This window comes from Vulpes lagopus, chromosome 20, assembly GCF_018345385.1.
Source record: "Vulpes lagopus strain Blue_001 chromosome 20, ASM1834538v1, whole genome shotgun sequence".
Lineage (NCBI taxonomy): Eukaryota > Metazoa > Chordata > Mammalia > Carnivora > Canidae > Vulpes > Vulpes lagopus.
The window spans coordinates 4,205,172-4,231,862 of NC_054843.1; the positions used below are offsets into that span (position 1 = coordinate 4,205,172).

The 26,691-nt window shown below is 50.7% G+C and overlaps 1 protein-coding gene across 1 annotated transcript in view; it reads right to left on the reverse strand.

Moving 5' to 3' along the window:
* The window catches only part of BACE2 (beta-secretase 2), an 84,696-nt gene that overhangs the window by 44,679 nt on the left and 13,326 nt on the right, over window positions 1-26,691 (reverse strand). Inside the window, exon 2 of the mRNA XM_041735123.1 lies at window positions 1,463-1,551. Coding sequence (XP_041591057.1) covers window positions 1,463-1,551 — 89 coding nt within the window. The remainder of the gene's footprint in view (window positions 1-1,462; window positions 1,552-26,691) is intronic.

Genomic DNA, 26,691 nt, shown 5'->3' on the forward strand with positions numbered 1-26,691 from the left:
CCACACTTTGACCACTGCTGTCGGAGCAACACAAAGGTGGTTCTCCAAGAACCCCAGGCCGCTGCCCAGAACAGCCTCGTGCTCACACCTGATGCCCTGTCCCTGCTCCAACTCACCACCCCTCAATGACCATCAGAGGACGGTGTGCATTCTGCAGTCAGGTGCAACTACACAACTTCCAGCACACTCGCATTTTCAGAGGGTAAATGTCATGAGCACGTACCACAGCCACTAGGAGAATCCTCCCCTGGAATGCCCTGGAAGGAGCCAGTACAGATGCATACACACATGCCCAGACAACTACAGCAGCCACAGAAAAACACAACCACACACACACATTACCCATATACACAGACGTCTACACAAACACAACCAGACACTTATACGGAGACATCTACACAGACACACAACCATATACACAGAGATATGTACATATACACAGATGTCTATCCAAATATGCACATAACCATATATAAGCATATGCAAACTATCAACACATGCACACAAATATGCACACAATCATATACACACATACAGAGGTCTACACAGAGACACAGACACACAACCATATACACATATGCAGATACCTATAGACATACACAAATACATAGACACGGACATATGACCACATGCACATACACACAAATATACACAACCATAAGTACATGCAAGTATCTGCACACAAATTCGTACACCACACACACGGTCGCAGAGATGTCTACACAAATACATACGCACAAATATGCACACAACCATATATACACATATGCAAATTACACATACACACAAACACACACATACATGCAAATAAATGCACAATCACGTACACACAAATACCTACATATACACAGATGTGTACACAGACACACAAATAGACACACCACCATATACAAATATATGTACGACCAAATACACATATGCTGGGCAGCCCGGGTGGCTCAGCAGTTTAGCGCCGCCTTCAGCCCAGGGCCTGACTCTGGAGACTCAGGATCAAGTCCCACGTCCGGCTCCCTGCATGGAGCCTGCTTCTCCCTCTGCCTGTCTCTGCCTCTCTCTCTCTGTGTCTCTCATAAATAAATAAAATCTTAAAAAAAAAAAACACATATGCCGATATCCACAGATACACACACAGATATACGACCACATGCACAGACACACAAATACATACAAAACCATAAACCCATGAAAACATCTACACGTACAAATACGTATGCCATACCCAGACACAGATGTCTACACAAATATGCACACAACCAGACACGTCCCCACAGATACCTACACATACAAAAATGCACACGACCATACACACAGACGTCTATCTACACAGACACACAAACACAGCCATACACAGACCCCCCCTCAAATGATGCAGACCCTGGGCTTCTCCTGTCCGTGTGTATCCTCAAGCACTGGCGTGGCGCCCCGAAACCCCGCCACGCCCAGCCGCGCACCCCTCACTCACCTGTCCGCGTCGAAGTACGAGTCTGTGTAAGAATGCGGGGCGCCCGCCACGGCGAAGTTGCTGCTTCCAGTGTCAACGAGAATCTGCAGCTTTGATTTGCAAGGGAAAAACAGACACGATCAGGTGGCGTGAATAAGGCAACGCTCTTGAATAATTCTCTCAAAAACTAAGCCCCAAGAACGATGTATTATTCGGGGAAAAAAACTTGGATTAGAAATTCTTTTTAAATGCGGCTTTGGAATAGAAATCTGAACGCGATCCATTAAGAAGTTTAGAGCAGGGAGGGGGATCGGCTTTGCTTCCAATACACACTAGGCCTGAAAAGAAGGTACATTCAGGGGGCGCCTGGGTGGCTCTGCATCTGCCTTTGGCTCAGGTCGTGATCCCGGGGTCCTGGGTTCAAGTCCCACATCGGCCTCCCTGCTCAGGGGGGGTCTGCTGCTCCCTCTGCCCCTCCCCTGGCTCATTCTCTCTCTCTCTCTCACTCACTCCTGCTCTCCCTCTCTCTCTCAAATAAATTAATGAATTTTTAAGAAAAAAAGGTAAATTCGGCAAAATAATTGAAATTTCCTTTTTAAGCCACTGGCACCTGCTATGAGGCTGTCCCACCCCGTGTCAGCCAGCTCCGTCACCTGGCTGGGTCTGCCCTGTCCCTGCCTTTCCAGTCTCATGTGGAAATCCTGACCCGGGGCCCCCCTAACCTCCCCCTGGCAGCTGGCATTCCCTCACCTCTGCAGCACAGCACCCGGGCACACCTGTCACTGTGTCATTTCTTTGTTTTAACGACTTAGAATTTACGTAAATAGGGATCCCTGGGTGGCGCAGCGGTTTGGCGCCTGCCTTTGGCCCAGGGCGCGATCCTGGAGACCCGGGATCGAATCCCACGTCAGGCTCCCCGTGCATGGAACCTGCTTCTCCCTCTGCCTGTGTCTCTGCCTCTCTCTCTCTCTCTGTATGACTATCATAAATAAATAATAATAATAATAAAAAAACAGTCTTTGATTAATAAGAAAATAATCCCTTAAATCACAGGGGGACAAACAGGAAGTACTGTTAAATCCAGTCATTCTCTTAATAAGCCAAGTGCCTTCTTTGTGCCAGATATTCAGGATACAAATATAAATAAGATATATTCACATTTTGAAAAAAAAAAAAAGAATTTACGTAAATAAAAACGCACGGCCTCAGATTTTCCCCTGGTGAGCCCTGACGTGGCATGCACCCAAAGCAAGAGACGGATGTTTCTGTTATTCCCCAAAACCCGCTTCATGACCCCTTTCCAGGCAACCCCTCCGGTTCCTCAGAGGCAACCACTTTCTGACTTTATTGCAATGGACTGGGGTCCCTGGTTCCTGGACATTATATAAATGTGATCGTGGGTTTTTTTTTTTCTTTTGCCCGGCAAAGTCGGGGCGGGGGTGCATCTGGCTTCTTCTGGTCAACACTGCTTCCGAGCTGCTCCCCTGCTATGATGCATCCTGTTACTACTGTTACTTGTCCTGCAGCTGAGCACGGACACAGCACAACGTCCGTCCTCCTCAAGGGGCACGGGGGTCGCTTCTAGTTTCAGCCTCTCGGGGACAAGGCTGCATCGGACAATCCTGTAGGAGTCATTGTTTCCACTCCTTTTGGATAAACCCCGAGAGCTCTGACTTGATGGGTCACAGGGTAAGTGTATTTTTAATGTTGTTTATTTTTAATTCCCAACACCTCCAGAGGAGGAATATAACCAAGTGACGCTCCCACAAGCGATGGGTCCATTGTCCCTTTGGTTCATCTGCTCCGTATCCTCCTCAAATGCGGCATCCCCAGTTCTTCTCCCGCCAGCCCGTCTAGGGGGTGTGGAGTGGTATCGCACTGTGGCTTTGATCTGCTGGTCCCCGTGCCCGGTGACATGGAGCTGCCACATTGTCTTTGAATGGTCCCCCTGCGCTCGCCTGTAAGCAATGATGTCCACGCGTGGGGCGTGCTCAGCATCATCCCGCGTCCAGACGCACAGCCCACTAGTATACGCAACGAGGAAAGCGTTCAGAGGTAAACACAGATTATGCAGATATGACCCCAAAGGCTAAAAACCAAGTATAAAAAGCTGTAGGTAAGGAAATCCAAGTGGGTACAGTTTTTACCTAGAATTCTCTCAACGTTTGCACCTGCTGTTCTGGTCAAACCCTCAGTTTCGCCAAAGCTAATGCTTTCCATCCTTCTCTTGCTTTGTCCCCTTCCTCCCTCCCCCCATCCAGCAGGAGGTCACTCGATGGGCCCCTCTGTCCTTCTGGAAATATGGTCATCACTTTGGGTTCTGGGACACGACACAACCAGTCTTCCTCTGATTGTGCCCCCAAAAGACACGCTGAAGTCCCAACCCCCTGGGGTAACCGTGGCTGTGGCCTGACTTGGAAATGGGGTCTTTGCAGACGTCATCCAGTTAAGATGAGACCATGAGGGCGGCCCTGATCCAGCAGGACTGGTGTCCTCATAAGAGGGAAACGCCACCTGAAGACAGACACACAGGGAGACGGCCACGGGACAGAGGCAGACTGAAGGGACGCGGGCGCAGGCCAAGGCGCTCCAAAGCCTGGCTCCACCACCCGGAGCCAGAGATGTGCGGAAGGCCTCTCCCCGGGGCCCCCGAGGGAGCTCGGCCCTGTGGCCACCTTGACGTCAGCCTTCTGGCCTCCAGACCGTGAGAGGTGACATTCCTGTTAGACCACCACCCGGTCTGCACGTCATCACAGCAGCCCCAGCAAACAAGCACACGCCTGGAGTATGACACGTGTCCAGCACCGAGTGAACTAAGTCCCAGCACCCCAGACCGGCCACGTCCACAGACGTCCCAATCTTGCTAACGTGGCTCCAGCTTGGGGGCTCAGGCCCGCTCGGCGACACCCTCTGTGCTTGTCTCCCTCGTGGCCACATCCAGCCCACCGGGGAAAGCGCACTTTCTCCTCTTCCAGGCCGTGTTCAGGGCCCGCTCACGTCTCACCACCTCTGCTGGGACCCCTGTGACCAGCGGCGTGGCCGTCTCCACCTTCCCAACCAGTGTCCCTGCTTCCTCCCTGGGTCCACTCCAACCAGTGGCCACCATGACCCCCCTAAAGCATAGTCAGACCGCACCACTCCCCTGCATTCCCTCGGCTTGACAGCCAAGTCCATGGTGCCGCCTCCACCACGCTGACCGCCGAGCTGTTCCGTGGACAGTCCAGACGCTCGACTGGGGCCTGTGCCAACGTGAGGGCTCTTCCAAGGTGCCCGTGTGCACGTTCCCTCACCTCCTCCAAGGCCTTCATTCCGTGGGCACTTCTCAGCACACCCCCTTCTGAATGCCAATACCCAGGCCTGCTGGCGCCCCCTCCGCTGCCCTTCCTCCCTCTGCTCCCAGGACACCCATCACTCCTGGGATAACCACAGCCACGGCAGAGATCTAACGAGCACCTACTTTGTGCCAGGGACTCTACAGTGCTTCACCCACACTAATTTGTTCGATCTCCACGAGGCCTTTCTGAGGGCAGCATTGCCACCACCCCCATGTCACAGGTAGGGCAAGCAGGTGCAGAGGGACTGACCTGCCCAGCCGCAGGAGTGACTGGTGGGACTGGGTCTGAACCCACATTGTCTTGCTCCAAATGCATTCTTTTAACCCACCTGCTGCTCCCTAGGCTCTAGGAGCTCCCTGTTTCCCTCCACCCCACTAGCCTGTGAGCTCCTGGGCAGGGATTTGTGCTATTCTTTCCCCTGCTCTGCCCCCTGTGCCCAGAACCGGGCCAGGCACGTAGGAGACAAACTCAAGTATCTGTTGAATGAACATGATTCTCAATGGTAACACTAAAGACGCTAACCTTTCCCTTGGTCCAAGGACACCATTGCTTCTGGAAAAAAAATAAATAAACAAGGTATAGTTGGTACCTCTGAACCCGCTGTGTGCAGGCTGCACAGAGACTCAGTCTGGGGCTGCCAGGCATCGGAGAGCAAATCCGAACTGTCCTGGGAGCACCTACCTTGGCGTCTGACAACAAATGCAACACCCACATTTTCTCAAACCAGAGCCTATTCTGTGAGCTCAGAGGGTGCCCTCCCCCCATAACTGAGGATCCTGTCCGTGACACCTTAGGAATGGCAGACAAACAGATCTGACGACGAAGGACTGATGGGACTCTCAGATGCACTTTATGGGCGCCTGGATGACTTGGCAGGTGAGCATCTGCCTTCGGCTCAGATCGTGATCCTGGGGTCCTGGGATCGAGTCCTGCATCGGGCTCCCCACGAGGAGTCTGCTTCTCCCTCTGCCTGCCGTTCCCCCTAAATGTGCGCACCTGCTGTTTCTGTCAAATGAATAAATAAAATCTTCCAATAAATAAATAAAACACACTAAACAAAGATGAGGGACCCCTGGGTAGCTCAGCGGTTAAGCGTGGCTGCCTTCAGTCTAGGGTGTGATCCTGGAGTCCCTGGATCGAGTCCCACATGGGGCTTCCTGCATGGAGCCTGCTTCTCCCTCTGCCTGTGTCTCTGCCTCTCTCTCTGTATCTCTCATGAATAAATAAATAAAATATTAAAAAAAAAAAAACAAAGATGATAGAAGTCACTTTCTACACCTTAACCTTAGAGGTGAATTCTGCTCTTCATCTGCATTTACTAACAGAGTCACTAGAAGAGGTGCAAGCTTCACTCCCCTACAGAGAGGCCTGCATACTTCAGACAGCACGTAGTCTGAATAAAAATGACCCGGTTCCCCATTCAAATATTTGATGCCCAACAGCCCTAAGCTCCCAAACTACCACGTGGGTTGGACTGCATCTGAGTTTCTCATCAACGTGCAAAGCAAGTGTGCCAAGCAAGTGTGCACGTACTTGGATTTGACGGGAGAGGAGCTGGCGATGCAGGGGAGCGATGCTGGTGAGCATCCAGCAGTCAGAACAGGTGACCTCTGCATGCAGGTCAGTGGGGCGGGCCAGATATTCCCACAGGGCAGAGTTCTCTGCTCCTGGACACTCTCGTCTTCAGTGGCTCCCCACGACATGATCCTCAAAGCGAGCGCATCAGAATCTCTGTGCAGGTTTTTTTTTTTTTTTTTAAGTAGGATCCCTGCCCCATGTGAAGCCCAACTTGGGGCTTGAAATCATGACCCTGAGATCAAGACCTGAGCTGAGATCAAGAATCAGAACCTGAACTCACTAAACTACCCAAGCACCCTTCTGTGCAGGTTTTTTTTTTTTTTTTAAATCCCCTCAACTTCAATTCTTTTGAGAGATGAGTTCATCCTGTCTACATCCAATGGAAGCATGTTTCTTAATCCTGTGGCTTCCCACGTCACATTTCCATTTTGATCCTGTGGTTTATGTTTTCACGGGGGCCTCACACTTAGGATGGCTGATGAAATCCATGGTGGTGATGGCCCTCTGCCCTTCCAGAGGAGAGGCTGGACTCATTCTCTCCTCCCAGGCTGGTTTCCCAACCTGGGAGCTTTCCCAAGTCACTCAGGTGTGGTCCAAAGGGGCTTGGTATGCATACCAAAAGAATCCTTTAATCAGTCCCCTCCCTGGGGGAATTCGTAGGGTTTCTGGAGCTCAGCCAGGAGCTAGAATAAGACCAAATATAGATTTCTTCCTGTAAATCACAGTATCACATATGGCCAATGTGCAAACAGCCACTATGGGACCTTTACCCATCTGGGGAATCAAGTTCCAAAATGCAGCTTGTCGAGCGCCAAGGCTTTAGTCCCAAGAGCAGACACTGGATGCAAGCGTACGTAAGTTCATCCATGCAACTCACAGGGTCCTGTGTCCAGATTTAAAGGGTTCCTGGGGGCAAGATGAGCTTTCCAAGTGGCCTGGATGAAAGCGGGTGAAGTTTGAGAAAGGAAAAACCAACAGGACTCCCTCATGAGGCCAAACAGAGAATTCCACACCTTTAAAGGAAGAAAGTGGGGGCACCTGGGGTGACTCAGTCGGTTGGGCATCTGCCTTCAGCTCAGGTGATGATCCCAGGGTGCTGGGATCGAGTCTTGCGTCAGGTTTCCTGCTCATCAAGGAGCCTGCTTCTCTCTCTGTCTCCCTCTGCCCCTCCCCACGGCTTGTTCTCTCTCTCAGATAAATAAATAAAATATTTTAAAAATTAAAAAAAAAAAAAAAGCAGAGAGTGTGGCTGAGTGTATGCAGCAAGACACACATCAATCACCCAAAAAATACAAAAGAAAACCAAAAACCAACTGCACAACAGTGAGGATTGCTTCATCAGTATTAAAAGTCACAATCAAAGCTCTAGATTCCTGAACATGAGCATCCTGCCTGCCCACGCTTGTGGTCGATCAGGAAAGCGTGCCAGCTCCATGAGTGTTTCTGGGTCTCCATGCACCCCACCGGCCCCCAGCAGGCCGTGTACAGACAGGCCAGACGCTGGGGCATCCCACATCTACACCAAATGCTCCTGCACAACATGGTGTGGTCAGAGGGACACAAGACGACTGTCCTTGACATAATGGCCCCAGTGACCAGCGACTTTCTGGGTAGATTCCCTCCCACAGCCTCCACATCATACCAGAACCGGGTGCTTTCACACACCCCCACCCTTACTCCTACCAGGACGCACAATGCCCCCCTGTGCAAAAGCAGGGAACACAAAAGCGGAGAAAGTTGCACCAGAATACAGATTGTATTATTTTACACATGCACAACTCCTAACCATCCAGCCCAGGCATTCGGGACAACACAGCTCCTTCAGCAGGGGCCACCCTGCAAGAAAATTCATTTTGGAGTCATGGCTTTGGCAAAGCAGGGCCACCCCGGCTGTTGCTAGAGTGTTAAGATTCGAGGAGAGAGATCGCCCCAAAAAATGAGGCAGCCCAAAGTCAGGAAAGGGATGGATGTCCAAGGGTGAACCCCACGGGTCGTGTTTCAAGTGACATTTCTGCATGCCAGACAAGCCAATACCTTCTCCCATGTGCCGACGCCAGAAGCAGAGTTGACTTCCAGCTAGAGCCAAGCCTCCCTCCGGGGAGGAGTCTCAACCACAGAGGAAGAAGCCCAGTGCCCCCTGCCCTATACATCTCACCCCCACATGCTCTGAAAGGGCTGGACCTCCGAGGCTCAGGGTGCGGTCCTGTTAGCCTGACTGCACACGCCTGCACCGACCTCCTCGGCTTCCTTCATCCCCAGCTTCCCGAATCATCTCCCACCTCCTTGGGTTCAAGTCCACACATATGATGGCCTAATCCTGGAACATGTCGCCCAGCCCCATCACGGGACATTGAAAATGCACACATTGTCTCTCGAACCCAGGGAACGTTTGCATTTTCGAAACACAACGGGAAATGACTTAGGGCTGAAGATAGGGGCCCCTGGGTGGTTCAGCCGGGGAAGTATCTGCCTTTGGCTCAAGTCATGCTCCTGGGGTCCTGGGATCGAGGTTCCCCACTCAGGGGGGAGTCTGCTTCTCCCTTTGTCTCTAATAAAAAAAATTTTTTTTGTAAATGCTGAAGAAAGACAACGTCCCACTTCACACCAGGGTTGCAGACATGCCCATCCCAGAGGTAGGAGTCCCTCTTCCCTCCCAATGGTGGGGACCTCGCCTTTTGTTTCTTCTAGAACACAGCCACGTGTGACGTGAGGAGCTGGGGCCTGTGTTCCGAGGGCCGCTGGCCTTTAGCACAGCGGCCTCCGGGAGGGTAAGCAGCAGACACAGGCCCTGCAGAGCTAGGAACCCAGAGGGAGGAAAGAAATGTCCACAGGCCTGTCCTCAAGGCTGCCTACAGTCCAGGTCAGAACTGCAGGACTTGACAGGACAAGTTTTTTTTTTTTTTTTTTTTGGTCACTTCTTAGATTCAGCAAAACCCCAAACATACTCTCTGGAGCTTCTGCCCTTACCCCTGTCACCGGCAAGCATCAGTGAGTTAGCTGGGGTCTGGATTCCTCACCTCCCTTCCCTCATCAACTCTGCCTTACGGTGCCAGCGCCGGCCAGGCTCACTGGTGACCTTCGAGGTCCCAGCCTGCTCGTGAGGTTACAAGAAGCACCGGCCCCTACTCACCAGCCCCCCTGGAAACCTCAGAAACACCACCTTCCTGGGTTTCCCACCATAGCCCCTCCATTCTCATCGCCCCTGTGGTTATCTCCCTCCTCTGTGCTCTTGGAAACCCTTTACACATCATTCCTGGGAATTCTAGGTCCCCAGACCCTGGTGCACCACTTCCACGCTGGATGGAGTCCAACTGTGTTCTCCAGATGACTCCCCAGCACAGGGTGCCCTGTGGGAGGGTGGGGCCTGGGTGTGGTTTGTGCTCCGTCTCCAGCACCTTGGACAGCAGCCAGGACACAGTAGGTGCTCAATAAACAGCCACTGACTACGTCACGGTGGGGACAGAGAAGCCTTTACTGAGTGGACACGAAGTAGCAGATCTGCATATTCTGGGCTAAAGAAACAGGTTTCTTTTTTTGGAAAAGTTATTCATTTATTAGACAAGTCTGCACTGTATACCTATGAATTATGCACAAGAAGGCAAAAGATTCTTAGAGCATCTATTCAAAGAGACGAGAGAAGATGTGTGAGAATCCCACCACCCCCAAGGCAAACACTTCCCTCTTAGACATGAACTTTTTCAGCAATACCTTCCAGCCCCACCAGTCCCGCCTGGACCTGCACGGTGCCATCCTACAAAATAATCCTGAAACAGGGACAGCCATTCTGCACAAGTTACCGGTGGGTGGGAACTGGGCAGGTTTCGAATGTAAACGGGCAGTTTGTCTTCACGCCAAGGAGCTTCTCTACTGTCCTTGGTGGCCACCAACACAAACTCCATGACACCCAACAGACCTCCGGCCAAGGGCTGGTTCCGGAGCAACTTGACTCTAGCAGTTTCTTCAGGATGTTCTCTTTAGGGGTCTTCTTGGGGACACTCAGGATTTCATCCTCAGGCCCTGCCTAGACAAACTCACTCATTTTTAAGATGGCCCATTTTGTGGGGTTTTATTTTCCTCATTTTGTGTTGGCGTGATTCTGACAGGCACTCCTGGCGGTCTGGGTCTTTACTTGGCTTCCCATTCCTCCAAACTGCATACCTTTTCTTTTCTTTTTTAAAAATATTTATTTGACAGAGAGGGAGAGCGCAAGCAGGGGGAGTGACCGGCAGAGGGAGAGGGAGCAGACTCCCCTCTGCGCAGGGAGCCCAACGTGGGGCAGGACCTCGGTATGATGACCTGAGCTGAAGGCAGATTTGCCCAGCCGGCTGAGCCACCCAGGTGCTGCCCAATTGCATACCTTTTCTTTCAATGAGCTGGAAAGCAAAACACATTTTCTGGTGTCTTTTTGAAGGTCCCCATCATGACTACAACTAACAGGAATCTGCTAATCACCTGACCTGCAGGGGCAAGAACGCACGTGAGCTAACACCTGGGAGAAGAGATGAAGGCACGGCGGCCAAGAAGCTGGAAGAAGCGGGAGGGCGTTCCAGAGGTCAAGCTCCCGATACACGTGTGCCCAGTAGTTTGGCTTTCTAGAGATGGCCTGGGCGGGCCTACTAATGTCCCAGTGGCTCTTCCAAATAGGCACACGCTTACCTCTCAGATAGCCAAGGATAACCAAAGCTAGAATCAAGAGCAAGACCCCGCAGCAGCGGCCAGGGCAGGCCTGAAAAGCCAAGGAGCGAAGGCCCCTGGGAGCCCCCTCGAGCCAAAATACACAACATCTGGCAGATCCAGACCTCCAGTCGCTGGCTCCCTCACCCCGTGGACAGCTGGAGAGCGTGCTTCGCCACCTCCCAGAGGCCCCGGCAGCGCGAGGCCGGGCGGCTCACTGCTGAAACGGGCTCCTTCCTGCCCCCACTGCCTTGCCCCCACCAGTCTCCCAGGGCAGGGAGAAACCAGGGAAGGTGGACTCATGCAAACCTTGCCTTGGGGCCTCGGGGCTCAGTGGTTGGGCACTTGCCTTTGGCTCAGGTCGTGATCCTGGGGTCCTGGGATCGAGTCCCGCATAGGGCTCCCCGCAGGGAGCCTGCTTCTCCCTCTGCCTGGGTCTCTGTGTCTCTCATAAATAAATAAATAAAATCTTTTAAAGAAAAAAACAACAAAAAACCTTGCTTCGTGCACCCCAAAGACCAAATATCCTTAAACTCAGAGACCCTGATCAAAACACACACGTGTGGTCTGGAAATCTAAGAGCCTCGCAGATCTCCACATCACCTGAACCCGACACAGGGGCTGTCCCCATCTCCCTCGGTCTGTCCCTCCTCCATCAGATGCACGGGGGCAATAACCTCACCGAATGCCACCCGATAAGGTAAACTGTTGCATTAAAGAGGAGTGAGTTCCGCGCCTAGTTAGCGACTGGCAGCCAGAGTTCTCAGATATCACTGTCTCTTTTTCAGCAGGTTAATAGATAGGAAAATTAGCAGATAATTTAAATAATGGCTCATTTAACACAACGATTCCTAATTACATTAGCAGCCCATCTGCCGCAGGCCTGGCTCACAGAACCCGGGCAGCACCGCTTTCTGGCCCGGCCCGGCGGGGCTGCTTGCCCACAGCTATTACACGTGATTACAGGCGCTGATCTTGTTAATCAGGTTCTTCCTACGCTTCGGTTCTGCAGACGGATCCCATTTACTTAAACACATCTCGTGGAAAGCAAGCAAGAGTAACTGCCACACACTGTTTCTCCACAATCTAAAATTAAGGTTGTTTTATAAAGAAGGGGGGGGGGGGATCATTTTCAAAGGGCTCCACTTAACACAACCAGATGTTACAGAACTTTAGCTAAGAGGAGCTTGATTACGCAATGTATTCGGGCTCCGGGTGCACGCACACTTGTGCTTTCATGACTGCAAGGGGGCCTCTACCAAAAAACAAAAACAAAAACCACGTGCCAAGAGCCCCATGGATTCCCCGGTTTCTTTTGGAGCCACAAGTGGATGGCACAGTGAAGTTTCCCACGAATGCTCAGGGCTTGGCAGGTCAATGCTGGAGGTGGAGGTGGAAAAGAGCAGTATGTGGGGGCACAGGAGGGTTGGTGGGCAGGGTCCCTGTCTTAAGAACCTAAAAGTCATGGGGTGCCTGGGTGGCTCAGGGGTTGAGCATCTGCCTTCGGCTCAGGGCGTGACACCAGGGTCCTGGGATCGAGTCCCACATCGGGATCCCTGCAGGGAGCCTACTTCTCCCTCTGCCTGTGTCTCTACCTCTCTCTGTGCGTCTCTCGTGAATAAATAAAATCTTAAAAAAAAAAAAAAAACCTAAAGGTCATTCATTCCCAATTCTGAATCCTTCTGGGCATGACAGTCACTACTACTCTCTCTGCAATGAAAACCCATCTCTGGAGTGGTGAGGGTGGCTACCGCCAGGACGGGGTGGTCTCTGAGTTTTGAAACTTTCCAGACAACCCACCTTGTTAGGAAGATTGAAAAGGCCAAGAGTGGGGGAGATTTTTTTTTTTATCACACACCCACAGCCCGCAACCCTGAAACATGCCGGCAACGACGTCCATTCACAGGATGCTGGCCTCAAGTTCATTTCCTGCCGCTGGTCCCAGGATACACTCTGCACTTTCTCTAAAGTGGAGCAGCAGGACCGAGCAGTGACTTCAGGATCTGTTCGACCTGGATCTGAGCACTGGCTCTTCCCCTGCCCCTCCCTCCTCCAGGGGGTGCACTCTCTCTAAAATATATAAATCTTAAAAAAAAAAAAGAAAAAAAGAAAGAAAAGAAAGAGAATTCAAACAAGGCAGGCCATTTGGAACGTGGGTCTCCCCCAGTGTGCTAAACCCACCGCCCTAATGAAGCTAATGTCTGTGGGTTTCCAGCTCTTGCCTAGAGACCTCCCTGGTTGGAGTTTCCTCGTCCTCTGGGTTTACATCATCCACCTGTGGCAGGATGCAACCCCACTGCCAGAGGAATGAAGGTGGATATTTCAACAGTCCTACGTAAGAGTCACAAGGCTAGGCCTTATTCACTGATGCCAATGAAAATAATGATCTCCTTTACCATGGACAAGAAAATTCGCATTAAATGGTGCTTTTTATTTATTTTTTTTTTGAAAGAGCATGTGGAGTACATGCACGCAGGTGCACATGTCCATACAAATGGGGGAAAGAGGGATCCCTGGGTGGCGCAGTGGTTTGGCGCTTGCCTTTGGCCCAGGGCGCGATCCTGAAGACCTGGGATCGAATCCCACATCAGGCTCCCGGTGCATGGAGCCTGCTTCTCCCTCTGCCTATGTCTCTGCCTCCCTTTCTCTCTCTCTGTGACTATCATAAATAAATAAAAATTAAAAAAAATTAAAAAAATAAAAAAAAATGGGGGAAAGAGGGAGAAGGAGAGGGGGAGAGGGTGGGAGGAGGAGGGGGGAGGAGGGAGGGAAGGAGAGAGAGAGATTGTCAAGCAGACTCCTTGCTGAGTGCAGAGTCTGACACGGGGCTTGATCTCACAACCCTAAGATCATGACCTGAGCCGAGACCAAAAGTCAGACGCTTAACCCACTGAGCCACCCAGGTGCCCCCAACAGTGCTTTTTACAGAAAGCACTACCAAAAAGTTCCAAAGCGGGTTTGTCTCCATATTTGACTGTGGAGGGAGGGGAAACTTCTATTTCCAGACGGCAAGGTAGCGTCTTCCTTCCGGAGAAGTAACTAACTACTCCCCAAAACCCATTACAGGTTTCCAGGGATCTTAGGAGACGTCGTGTTAGCTAAAAATCAGCTCTTTCTGCACATTTTCCAAAAGGAGTTTAAACAGATTCTCATCAAAGGTGCAATATCTTAACTCTCAAGATATTTCCGGAGGTTCGCTAAATGCTCCCTTTTGCTCACGGGTTGGTAACCGCAATTGAAAAGCTATTTCAGATCCCATCTTTCAGAAAAGAGACACAGGATAAACTTCATCCAGGTCTCACATTCAAATATCGTCTGTTTTTACTCAGTGTTAAAAAAAAGAAAGAAAGAAAGAAAGAAAGAAAGAAAGAAAGAAAGAAAGAAAGAAAGAAAGAAAGAAAGAAAGAAAGATGGGATCCCTGGGTGGCGCAGCGGTTTGGCGCCTGCCTTTGGCCCGGGGCGCGATCCTGGAGACCCAGGATCGAATCCCGCATCGGGCTCCTGGTGCATGGAGCCTGCTTCTCCCTCTGCCTGTGTCTCTGCCTCTCTCTCTCTCTGTGACTATCATGGGTAAATAAAAATTAAAAAAAAAAAAATAAAATCTAAAATTTAAAAAAAAAAAAAAAAAAAAAAAAGAAAGAAAGACAAAGCCTATATGCACCTGCTGCAGCAAGAGGCAAGATTGCCAATTTACTGTTTTCATAAAATGGCTGTTTTTTGCTATTATTCTAGGCATTAAGATTCATTTTTTTAATTGTGGTGAAATACACATAAAATTTGCCATCGTAACCATTTTTAAGGATACGAGGTCAGTGCCATGAAGACCACTCCCGCGGGTGTACAGCCGTCACCTCTGTCCACCTCCAGAACTTGTCCATCTTCTTCTAACCCAAACTCCGTCCCCAGGAGACACAAGCTCCTCGTTCCCTCCTCCGGCCCCCAGCACCCACCGTCCATCCGACATTCTGACTCTATGAATCTGACTACTCCGGTGGAATCCACACAGTATTTCTCTTTCTGCCTCTGGCATATCTCGCTGAGCAGCACAGTGCCCTCCAGGTTGACCCACGTCGTAGCAGGTGTCAGAATGTAGGGCTGAATAATAATCCGCCGTATGGACACATCACACGGTGTTGGTCCATTCATCCATCAGCAGACACTCGGGTTGCTTCCCACCTTTTGGCTGAATAATGCTGATAAGAACACAGGTGTACAAGTATCTCTTCAAAATTCTGTTTCAAGTCTTTGGGGAAGATTATTTTTTGCAATAAATAATTTGTGAGCAGCTACCACGTGCCCCGGGGCCACGGAGATAATAAAGAAGCTCCGGTGCCCTTTCCAGATCTCACCACCGAGGACCGAGACAGGAAACCAACTTTCTCTTTCATCATGATCTTCAGTCTCTGACTTGACTATGAGACCAGTGAGGAAGGAAACACTAAGTAACGAGAGATTAATTATATGACGTTGATCCACTGAATTTAAAGTTTAATTTCTAAGCCCTTTCCCCCTGCCACTCGACACACTTAAGAAAAAAATAAGTCCTGGGACACCCGGGTGGCTCAGTGGTTGAGCATCTGCCTTTGGTCCAGGGTGTGATCCCGGAGTCCTGGGATGGAGTCCCGCATCGGGCGCCCTGCATGGAGCCTGCTTCTCCCTCTGCCTGTGTCTCTGCCTCTCCTTCTGTGTCTTTCATGAATAAATAAATAAAATCTTATGAAAAAAAAGAAAAGAGAAAAAATAAGTCCCTCTGTTTTATGATGTGATCTGTCAAGATACTATAATCAGTTTTAATACTGTGTGAAACACAAAAGAATTAGCACAGGGCCACAGACTGCCGATCACACAACCCGTACTTGTCTATACCCTGTACTGCATTTAAAACTTATAATTTTTATTATAAATAAAAATTAAAAATAAATAAATAAATAAATAAAACTGATGGGCTGGGGCACCTGGGTGGCTCGAGTGCTTTAAGTGTCTGCCTTTGGCTCAGGTCATGATCCCAGGGTCCTGGGATCGAGTCCCATGTCCGGCTCCCTGCTCAGTGGGGCATCTGCTGCTCCCTCTCCTGCTTCCCCTGCTTGTCCTCTCTCTCTCTCTGTCAAATAAATAAAATCTTTAAAAAATAAAAATAAAACTGATCAGCCAAATGGGTTTGCCGGGTGAGCCTCTCACAGTTTATTTATTGAAAAGACACATACAATATTACCATGAAGGGCTTTATTTTTTTGTTTTTTGTTTTGTTTTGTTTTTTAAGATTTCATTTATTTATTCACGAGAGACCCAGGCAGAGAGGCAGAGACCCAAGCAGAGGGAGAAGCAGACTCCCTGCGGGGAGCCCAACCTGAGACTCGATCCCAGGACCCCAGGATCACACCCTGAAGGCAGATGCTCAACCACTGATCCACCCAGACCTCCATTAAGGACTTAGAAATCAGAAAGAGTGACTTAAGTCCTCAGTGTCACAAAGGTACGAACACTTTCTAGCAAACCCGGACAACTACACGCAATGAGTGACGACCCAAGAATCCTCATGTTCATCTCACTGCGGGACGGGACGTAGCCCAATTTACAATGACCTCTTCTTAAAAATCTGAAGTGTTATCTCCATTTTGCATCCTCTCTGTGCCTGCTGTCTGATGGCCCAAACCTGGAATGAGTGACACAGAAAGGCCATTGTTTTGGGTTCGCCAGCCTTTGCTCATTCCAGGCCAGCCATTTAAGAAACCAGCTACTTCTATGTGGTTTGTAAAAGGCTTTGATGGTTTTTTCTCGTTAAACCCATGAGGGGGAGAAAAAAATGTTTTAATAGGCATATGGCGATCAAAGAGATCATTCTCTGCTAAAAAAGACTTTTTAAAGCCCTTCCAAGTAAATTCCTCTCAGGAAAGACATTAAATCTCCATAGATCTCCACATTTTTATGGTGTCCAGATATTTTGAAAGAATGCTAACCCAAAGGAGAAATGACAGATGCACCCCTCTTTGGTTTTTCTCTGCAAAATACAAGTATTTTCCCAATTAGAGTACAGCACGGGCACAGAAAAACCTTCTAGAACATTCTAGAAATGGGAAACACCAAGGCTTGGCTGGAAAGGCTGCAACATATGGACCTTGGCAAGATCTCCAGCAGAGACGTGAGAGCTCCTCTGTACCATCATTCAAGGCCACTGGTGCAGCAAACGTAGAGAAAGACACCATCCACCTCCTAACTCCCGCCACCCTCTCTGGATCCCACCGTCACCCTCTCTGGATCCCACCGTCACCCACTCAGGACAGCACACCACCAATGCCCCCAACTCTCTTCTGCATCATCTACTTGTCCCTCCCTCCCCCCCCCATCACTCCTGCTTACAAACAGGCTGTTCTATCGCCCATCCTAGGAAAGACAGCAACAGGCAACTGCCTTCACCCCAGAGCTTGTTCCAACCATGGCCCCATGCCGCCATGCTCCTGCAGTGAAGCCCCTTACAAGAGGTGTCGGCACTCATGGCTGCCAAGTCCTCATGTCCCTTCTCATTTGAACCCACAGGGATCCAAGGCCAACCGCCAGACCTTGCAGCCCTTGGCCATCATGGGATTTGGGCCTGTTCCTGACTCTACTTCCCCTGGCTTGGGGACATCACCACCGTCGAGCTCCCCTCCTGTCTCCCTGCTGCTCCCTTTCAGGCCCCCGGGCGATGCCTCCTCACCTCCCCCAGCTTCCAAGTTTTGGGATGTCTCGGGCCCTGATCTTGGACCTCACCGCTCTGTCCAGGCTCATGCCCCAGGATGCTACCTCTAACTGAGGCTTCACACAGCTGCTCTGGAGTCGATGCTCAGATTTATGTCTCCGTCTGGGACCCCTCGTTGGAGACCCACATGCATATTCAGCTGCTTTGGGACCACTCACCTTGCACGGCACAAAAGGGGTCTCACTTTGGCATTTCCAAAGCCAATCTCCTCATTTCACCTTCTCGACCACATAGCTCTCAGCAACAGCAAGGTCCCCCTTCCAGCTTGTCTCTCCCCTCCTGTCCCACACAGCTCACCCATCGTGCTCCCACTGGAGCCACCCTGGGGCTCCTCCAACATGCAAGCACACATCCTTTTCAGGGCCTGTGCCCCGGCTGTTCCCATGGCCTGGAACAACCTTGCCCGCGTACTCACTCCCTCCCTCTCTCTCTGGGCCTCCGCTCTAGTGCGTCACTGAAGGACCTTCCCGGGCACATCCTACAGAGCTCAGGAACATTTGCCTACTCGCAGCATGCCTTCGTCTGCATTTTAATCCACCTTCCAAATAACTGCATATTTACCAGATTTGTCTGTATCTTCTCATCAAACATAGATCCGGGAAGGCCAGATCTGTTATCGCTGTGGCTCGCTGCCAAGCCCCCTGTGCCTAGAACAGGGCCTGGCAAGTACAAGTAGCCGTCGCCTCTCTGTTGGATGTGGTTAGTCACGCAGCAATGAGTGTAACTGCCTGCACAAAATAATCACCAAACTTGGACACGAGGCTAGGTTTTAATTAGGAAACATAAAAACAGGGACACCTGGGTGGCTTAGCAGTTGAGCGTCTGCCTTCAGCTCAGGGCGTGATCCTGGAGTCCCGGGATCGAATCCCACATCAGGCTCCCTGCACAGAGCCTGCTTCTCCCTCTGCCTGTGTCTCTGCCTCTCTCTCTCTCTCTGTGTGTCTCTCAAGAATAAATACATAAAATCTTAAAAAAAAATAAAAAGAAACATAAAAACAAGAACTGAAATGAATCTGACAGGTCACTGTTACGTCCATTGGAATCACCCCAGGAGCTACTGTATGTAATCTGCAACCCCAAGAAGAGAACCTGGAATCCACGCTTTTAACCAGGTCCCAGGTAACGGACAACTAACCCGGGTCTGGGGACCATAGCGCAGTCCAAATCCCCCATGACACAGCACGGCCACCCAGAGCCACCCAGAAAGGCGCTGACATTTCTGCCACAATCCTCAGGGATGAGAAGCTTATTACCTGATGTCCTAACTTGTTATAACTCTAGAGCATCCGTTCTGGTACCTGCTTCCTTTCTCAGTTTAATTCAACAAATATTTATTGAGAGGGATCCCTGGGTGGCGCAGCGGTTTGGTGCCTGCTTTTGGCCCAGGGCGCAATCCTGGAGACCTGGGATCGAGTCCCATGTCGGGCTCCCGGTGCATGGAGCCTGCTTCTCCCTCTGCCTGTGTCTCCGCCTCTCTCTCTATGTGACTATCATAAATAATAAATAAAAATTAAAAAAAACAAATATTTATTGAGGACGCATCCCATGCAGGTGCAATGCTCCATCCTGCGATGGATCCAGTGCCTGTCCTCATGGAACTTCCAGTGGGCTAAAGAGTTCGTGGCACCCCTACTTCCCAGCAGACCCACGCCCGTGCTCCGTAGCAATGCCCCCTTCCATGGGGCAGCCTGTGGATTATTTGAAGTGAGAGGGTTTGGCCTCCCTAGAGCCCTCCTCCAGGACAGGTGGATGGGACGTACATCTCCCTGGAAGCCTGCAAGTGTTGGTCACATGACTTGACTTCCTACCCCTTCCTCATCGTGGTACCTTCTCAGGACCCCACTGAAAGTCAATATCCAGCTTTCATATCACCTTCCAGTTATCTGCTAATCAAACCTCTAATTATCGTGCTCACTTAGCACGGCCCCTAAGCAAGGATGCAGGCAAATTCATGAAGTGTTCTGTATTTTCAACATACAGGGGATTAAAAGTACACTGATCGGGGCACTCGGGTGGTCAGTGGGTTGAGCATCTGCCTTCGGCTCAGGTCACGATGCTGGAGTCCCAGGATCGACTCCAGGATCGGCCTGCACTGGGCTCCCTGCTCAGCGGGGAGTCTGCTTCTCCCTCTCCCTCTGCCCCTCCCCCTGCTCATTCTCCTGTGCGTGCTCCCTCTCTAGATTTCACTCTCAAATAAATAAATAAATAAAATCTTAAAAAAAAAAAGTGATGATAATGAGCACTGAGTAATCTACAGAACTGTTGAGTTACTACATGGTACACCTGAAACTGGGATAACACTGCCTATTAACTATGCTTCAATTAAAAAAAAAAATCTGATTCTCATTTCCATACCTGTCAACTCAACTTCCGTGCCATGATGCACACCACAAACACTGGATGAGTCACCTCCGCTGATTTATCACAAATACCCATGAAAGCAACTCATAGTAGAAACTGTCTTACATGATTTCACAACTCCTGGAGACATTAAAAACTATATAAAAGCCACCATCAAAGATAGGATTTGTACTCAATAAAGGCTTTTAAGCCTCCGAGGCACACTGCCCTGTTCCATCAGGGCCTGTCGCTGTCAGCATCCAACGGAACTTTTATTTTTCAAAAAGATTTTATTTATTTATTTGACAGAGAGAGAGAGAGAGAGAGAGAGAGAGCGCAAGCCAGAGAGCACAAGCAGGGGGAATGTCAGAGGCAGAGGGAGGAGCGGACACCCTGTTGGGCAGAGAGCCCAGACGTGGGGCTCGATCCCAGGACCCCGGAATTACGACCTGAGCTGAAGGCAGACGCTTCACCGACTGAGCCACCCAGGCACCCCTCAACTGAACTTTTAAAACAATCAATTTTTAGTTTTAATTACTGACAACGATCCTAAAGAATGCTGGGCTTGCTAACCTGGAAGGTTCTGATTACTGTTTAAAATTGCCTAAACTGTCTTTAAAAGAAAAAAAAAATGGGGCGCCTGGGTGGCTCAGTGATTTGGTGCCTGCCTGTGGCCCAGAGCATGATCCTGGAGTCCAAGGATCGAGTCGCGCGTCGAGCTCCCTGCATGGAGCCTGCTTCTCCCTCTGCCTCTCTCTGTGTCTCTCATGAATAAATAAATAAAATCTTTAAAAAATAAAAAAAAATAATAAATAAATAAAATTGCCTAAACTCACTCCACCTTTATTGCCTCCACTGTCAGAAAGGAAGTGTGAGCACGGACTGGAGAAAAGCCTTCCACCTCCCGACCTCCTGCACTGATTTACACGAGGGCTTGCAGGCTTGCAGCCACGGCCTTGAACAGCCTTGAGCAGCAGTGCACGCCTAGGCCGCACCCCCGCACCCCCGCACCCCCCGGGGCTCCTGGACACAACAGCCCTCTGAGCTGGCCGCTGCGTCCTCCACCTCCTCTCCCCAAGGAGGCTTCCAGGTCTGAGATCAATGAACCGCCGAGACCGAGACGAGACCGTAAGAGTCCAGCTGAAAGCCTCGTGCGCCTAAGTGCCAGGTCTTGGACAAAACACCCCAATCCTTTTTGTCTCAAGTGCGCAGAAAGGCAGGCAGCTAGCCGGCCCTGGAACCGGCTCTAAAAGAAACCATAATTTTCTGATGCACCTGAATGTCACGATTTTACCCCAAGTGGATGTGTCTTGATTTGAGAAAAATAAATAAGCTTAACTCTGTTAAACGTGCTTCCCTCCGGTCCGCCGTGGGCCCAGAGCAGGTGGTGGTGGGTGCACGGTGGGATGCCTTAGCATTCATTTACCGAGGAACACTTAACATGTTTTTTAAGGTCCAGAAAATAAAGCCGGGTGGGAATTTAGAGCAAAGGGAAAATTCTTTCATGGAAGACCCACCTCGTCCTCCCTCCTGGCCAACATAAAATAGCCTGGTGAGCAACAGCAGTGTGGGAAAAGTCGATTGGTGGTGGTGGGGGTGGGCTCCGGATGGCCACATGCGCTAGGACTCCCCTCACGAACTGGGATGGAGACAGCAAGTGTTAGCTGGCGCCGGCTGGCGTCTTAATAGAAATCCATCTTCTCCTAGCTTTGAGGCTGGAAGTTCGAGATCAAGGACGGGGCAGGGCTGGCTTCCTCTGAGCCCTCTCCCCTTGGTGTGTAGATGGCCATCCTCCGTGCACAAGTGCCCTCGTATCAGTGTGTCCTCACCTCTTCTTATAAGGACAGACCAACCGCAGCAAGCTTAGCTTGAACATTCCAAAGATTTGCCTTTTTTAAGTAGGCTCCACACCCAACATGGGGCTCGAACTCACGACCCTGAGATCAAGAGTTGCATGCTCTACTGACTGAGCCAGTCGGGAGCCCCTGAAGTTCCAGACATTTGGACAGACTCATACAGTAGGAAAGTGCTACAGCTGTATCCTCACCAGCTGCGTGAGCGGAGTGCAGCAGGACAGGGGATTCTATTCCAGAGTTCATGGGAGGAGGCTGCTGGAGGGCCCATCCACGGAGGTGCAGGCAGGGGCAGGATCACAGAGCTGAGGGGCCCAGGGAACCCCCTGACCGGGGTGTGAAGGGGCAGGGTGGACCATGTCCCAGCAGCTGCAATGGTGGAGGGAACCACAGTCATGCTAAGACCAGAAGGAAGGGCAGTGGGATTTACACACCTGCTTCTCTCTCATCCTACCAAGCCCAATCCCCAGCCAAGGGAAAAGGGAGCCTGAGCAGCACGGTTCACGGAAGCCAGCCATGCAGACACAGGCAGGACAGAAGGGCCTGCCCCAGGAAGACCCCCTCCTCCTTAAGACCCCCCCCACCGTGTGGTGCCATTTGCACTTGGGCACCAAGACCAGATGCCACCCACAGAGGCGTCCCTAGCACCTTGCTCCTAGCTGGCCACCTCCTCTTCCTACTTCCAGTGGCACCTCCCAGAAGGTGGGAAACAGGGCAGGAACCGGAATCGAGGATGGAGGAGAGCGAGCAAGGGGCAGCCCACCCGCCACCCCACATGCATGGGTGGGAGATGAGCAGATCCCAGCTGTACCCTGACGTCGGAGATCGCCCATCAATGAGTGGACAGCACTGAAACCAGCGGGCGTCACTCCCATTGGCCGACTGGAAAGAGGGGAGAGACCCGCCACACGCAGGCCCTGCAGGGCCAAGGCGATGTTTGTGGTTTAGATAAACCTTTCGACTGTCCGGTGCCGTTCTGGGGCTGCTTTGGGGGGAGCCTACCGAAGAAGAGAGCCGGTATCCCCTCCAGAAGGTCGGGTGTCCGGAAGGGGTGGGGGAAAAACCAACGGGTGACGATTTACTGGGCATCTGTGCATTCCGGGACCCGTGTGAACTCAGCCCGTCGGCGAGCAGCTTCTCTGGAATCGAGCCAGCCCCTCAGTCCTTACGGGACTCCCAAATTCTCACGGACAAGCGACTCTGAACATTTCTGGGTAACGATCAAGAAGAGTATTTCTGAGGCCTCAACCCCACACGTGACCTCTGTGCTAGGAGGCAGCTTAGCTGTGGTTCAGGGTGGGACCCGACCAGCTGTTTTCAAGTCCTGGCCTTGTCCCCATGCATTGTGCGACTTTACCAGCTGTGCCTCGGGCTCCTCATCCGTGAAATGGGGGCCATGAATCCTAAAATTTCATCTTCCCTGAGGTCCATCAGTACCTCTAGCAAACTGACCAGAAGGTATGACTTTTCTCCAGGTTGTTGTTGGTTTTTTGGCTTCTTTTTTTTTTTTTTTTTTTTAAAAAGAACTAAAATTGTTCGGGGTGCCCGAGTGGCTCAGTCGGTTGGGCGTTCAACTCTTGGTTTCAGCTCAGGTCATGATCTCGGGATTGTGAGATCAAGCCCCGTGTTGGGCTCCACGCCTAGTGGGGAGTCTGTTCCAAGATTCTCCCCCTCTGCACGCCCCCCTCCCTCTCTCAATAAAAAAATAAATCTTGGGCAACCCCTGTGGCCCAGCGGTTTAGTGCCGCCTTCAGCCCAGGGCATGATCCTGGAGACCCAGGATCGAGTCCTGCATCAGGCTCCCCGCATGGAGCCTGCTTCTCCCTCTGCCTGTGTCTCTGCCTCTCTCTCTCTCTCTCTCTGTGCCTCTCATGAATAAATAAATTAAAATCTTAAATAAATAAATAAATAAATAAATAAATCTTTATTAAAAAAAAAAAGAACTAAAAATCTTTGGAAGATTTTTACACAGGTAATAAATTCTAAATTAAGAGTCCGAAAGTATTTATGTACGTGGCAAACATCATTTCTGGCGACAGAGATCAAATGATGATGGGAATATGCAAAGATATCACCTTTGAAAGACTTCTCTCCATAGGAGTTTCTTACAAAAAAGCAGTTTCTAACCCGGTGTGAAAATATCACCTGAAAGGAACCTGTTTTAATTGTTGATTTTGCTTTTTTCCGGTCTCTGCTCAGCAGCATAGCACTGCCAGCCACTTGTAACCACAGTAAAAGCCAGCAAACCTGGAACAGTGGCTCTCTGGGAAGTGAAAGCATGTAACTCGTCCTCGGAGGTCTTGACCTTTCCAACACAGCAGACCAATAATGTGCTGGAGTCTGCAAACGGCTCCGCGGGCTGTCAGAGAGGAACAGGTGCAGGAGCAGAGGTGGTGATCGCTGCGCTGCAGAGTCATCCGGCTCTGGGGGCCTCGGTCCTGGACAATCTCGAGGAAGAGGCGCCCACACGTGTCTACCTGCTTTGCTAGATGCGTGCTCTCCTCTTTTCTCCACCTGGCTTTCCTCACTTGGAAGCCTTTAAAGATCGCCCTCACTCACTCACAGACACATGGAGTCCCACAGTGTAGATGCATCATGCCCCACAGTGTAGACGTGCGACCCTTCCCTCCGCCAGGCCTCTATGAACATCCGGGTCGTCTCCAACCGTATGCTGGTGCGGGTGGCATCACCATGAATAGCCTTGGAGAAGCTTTTCACAGTTTCCCCCGATGTAACTTTGTGTAAACCCCCAGAAGTGGATTTGTGAGTCAGAGGATAGATGCAGACATGAGTTTACTAGACACTTCCAAACTCCCCTCCATGGCCTTTGCGTGACGGGGTAACACTTTAGGAGAACTATCTCTTGTCCTACAACCAACCGCCTTCAAACGTGCTCTGTAAATCATTCTTCCCCATCCTTGAATGAAATCTTGGGCAAAGACTGTATTTTCCCAAAAGCTTTGTGGTAATGCATTTATTTCCGGGCATTAGAAGTCCGGTCCTTTCTAAAGACAAAGCTTAAGTTCAAAGCTTCTCTCGGACATCCACTACCATGGGCCCACCTGAGGCTCAGAAATCCTCGGCGGGGAAGGGGAGGCATGGTGTGGGATTTATCTCTGTTTCCCCACCAGACTCACAACAATGCCTGGAACACCAGGGAAGGAAGGGGCGGGGGAAGAATGTGCTCGTCTGATTTCACGCCTGGTGCTTTCTAGGTGTGGCTGATGTCTGCACACTCAGCCTTCCTCCTGTGGGGTATTCAGTAGGTTTCTGGGAGCCACCTCTCCCCCGCACCATTCCCACCACACAGGGCACCCACCTGCTCTTGCTGGTGTGGACAAAAGCACTGCCAGCCTGCTGGCCACGGACGCTCCCTCCTTGGCATCTAGAATCTGACAGTGGAACCCAGAGGTCAGCAAGCTTTTTTTATTCTGTTCAGAGCCAGACAGTGAAAATCCTAGAGGCTGGCAACACAGTATCTCTCTCAACTCCGCCACTGTAGCATGAAAGCACTCCCAGACCGCCTGTAAACCGGCATAGCTGCATTCCAAGAAAACCCTACGGAAACAGGAGACTTGGTCCATGGGCCTCAGTATGCTGACCCTGGTCTGCCCCATGCAAACGCCTCCCCCTGCGGGGTCCCCCTTGTGACGGCCAAAGCCTACGTCCCTGTAACAGAGTCCACCTGTGGCCCACTGGAAACAAGCATCTCGCCAGCAACAGCAACAAAGACACTAATAAAAACGACTTTTAGACTTGTCCTCCTCTCCCAGGAGATTGCAAGGAGAAGAAAGGAATGATAAATTACCTTAAAGCATTTTTTTTTTTAATATTAAGCTATTTTTTTCCCCAAAGAGTGATGGTGGCACATCATTTGGAATGTTTCTGGCTGCAAGTAAAAACTAGGTTTCGAGCAGCTCAAACAAGCAGGGATTTTTCTCCACATCAAGACGCGTCTGGAGATAGTTGGTATTGGATCAGCACCTCGAAGAAAATCGGCATCAGATCACTGCTGCTCCCCCCACCTGTCGCTCAAGGTCAAAGTAGGCTCCCTGGGATGCCTGGGTGGCTCAGCGGTTGAGCGTCTGCCTTTGGCTCAGGGCATGATCCCGGGGTTCTGGGATCGAGTCCTGCATCAGGCTCCTTGCATGGAGCCTGCTTCTCCCTCTGCCTGTGTCTCTGCCTCTCTGTGTGTGTCTCTCATGAATAAATAAATAAAATCTTTAAAAAAAAAAAAGTTGGCTTCCCGTTCATGGCTTTCATCTGCATCAAAGGCAGGAAAGAGTAGAAAGTATCACCCCAGCCACACCTGCCACCTGTATCAGGAAAAATAAGCTTCCGTGAAATCCTCCAGGAGGCTCCGACCAGGTCCCACTGAGCACCGCCGAGTGCTTCGTCATCACACAGGGCAAAGCTCCAGGCCAGAGTGAAGGCGGCTGGGAAGGTGTATTTCAGCTCAGGTCACGATCTCAGGGTCACAGGACTGAGTCCCACGTTAGAGATTCCTCTACCCCTCCCTCCCCCCACTCTCTCTAAAATAATAAATAAATTTTTACCAAGAAATGTACTCTACACCCGGCCTACGCATTGCCCTCCACTTGGCCTTTTAACACTTCCTTTTTATTTTTTTTAACTTTTTTTTTTAAGTAGGCTCCACACCCAACATGGGGCTTGAACTCACCACCCCAAGATCAAGAGTCACATGCTCTACCGACTGAGCCAGCCAGACACCCC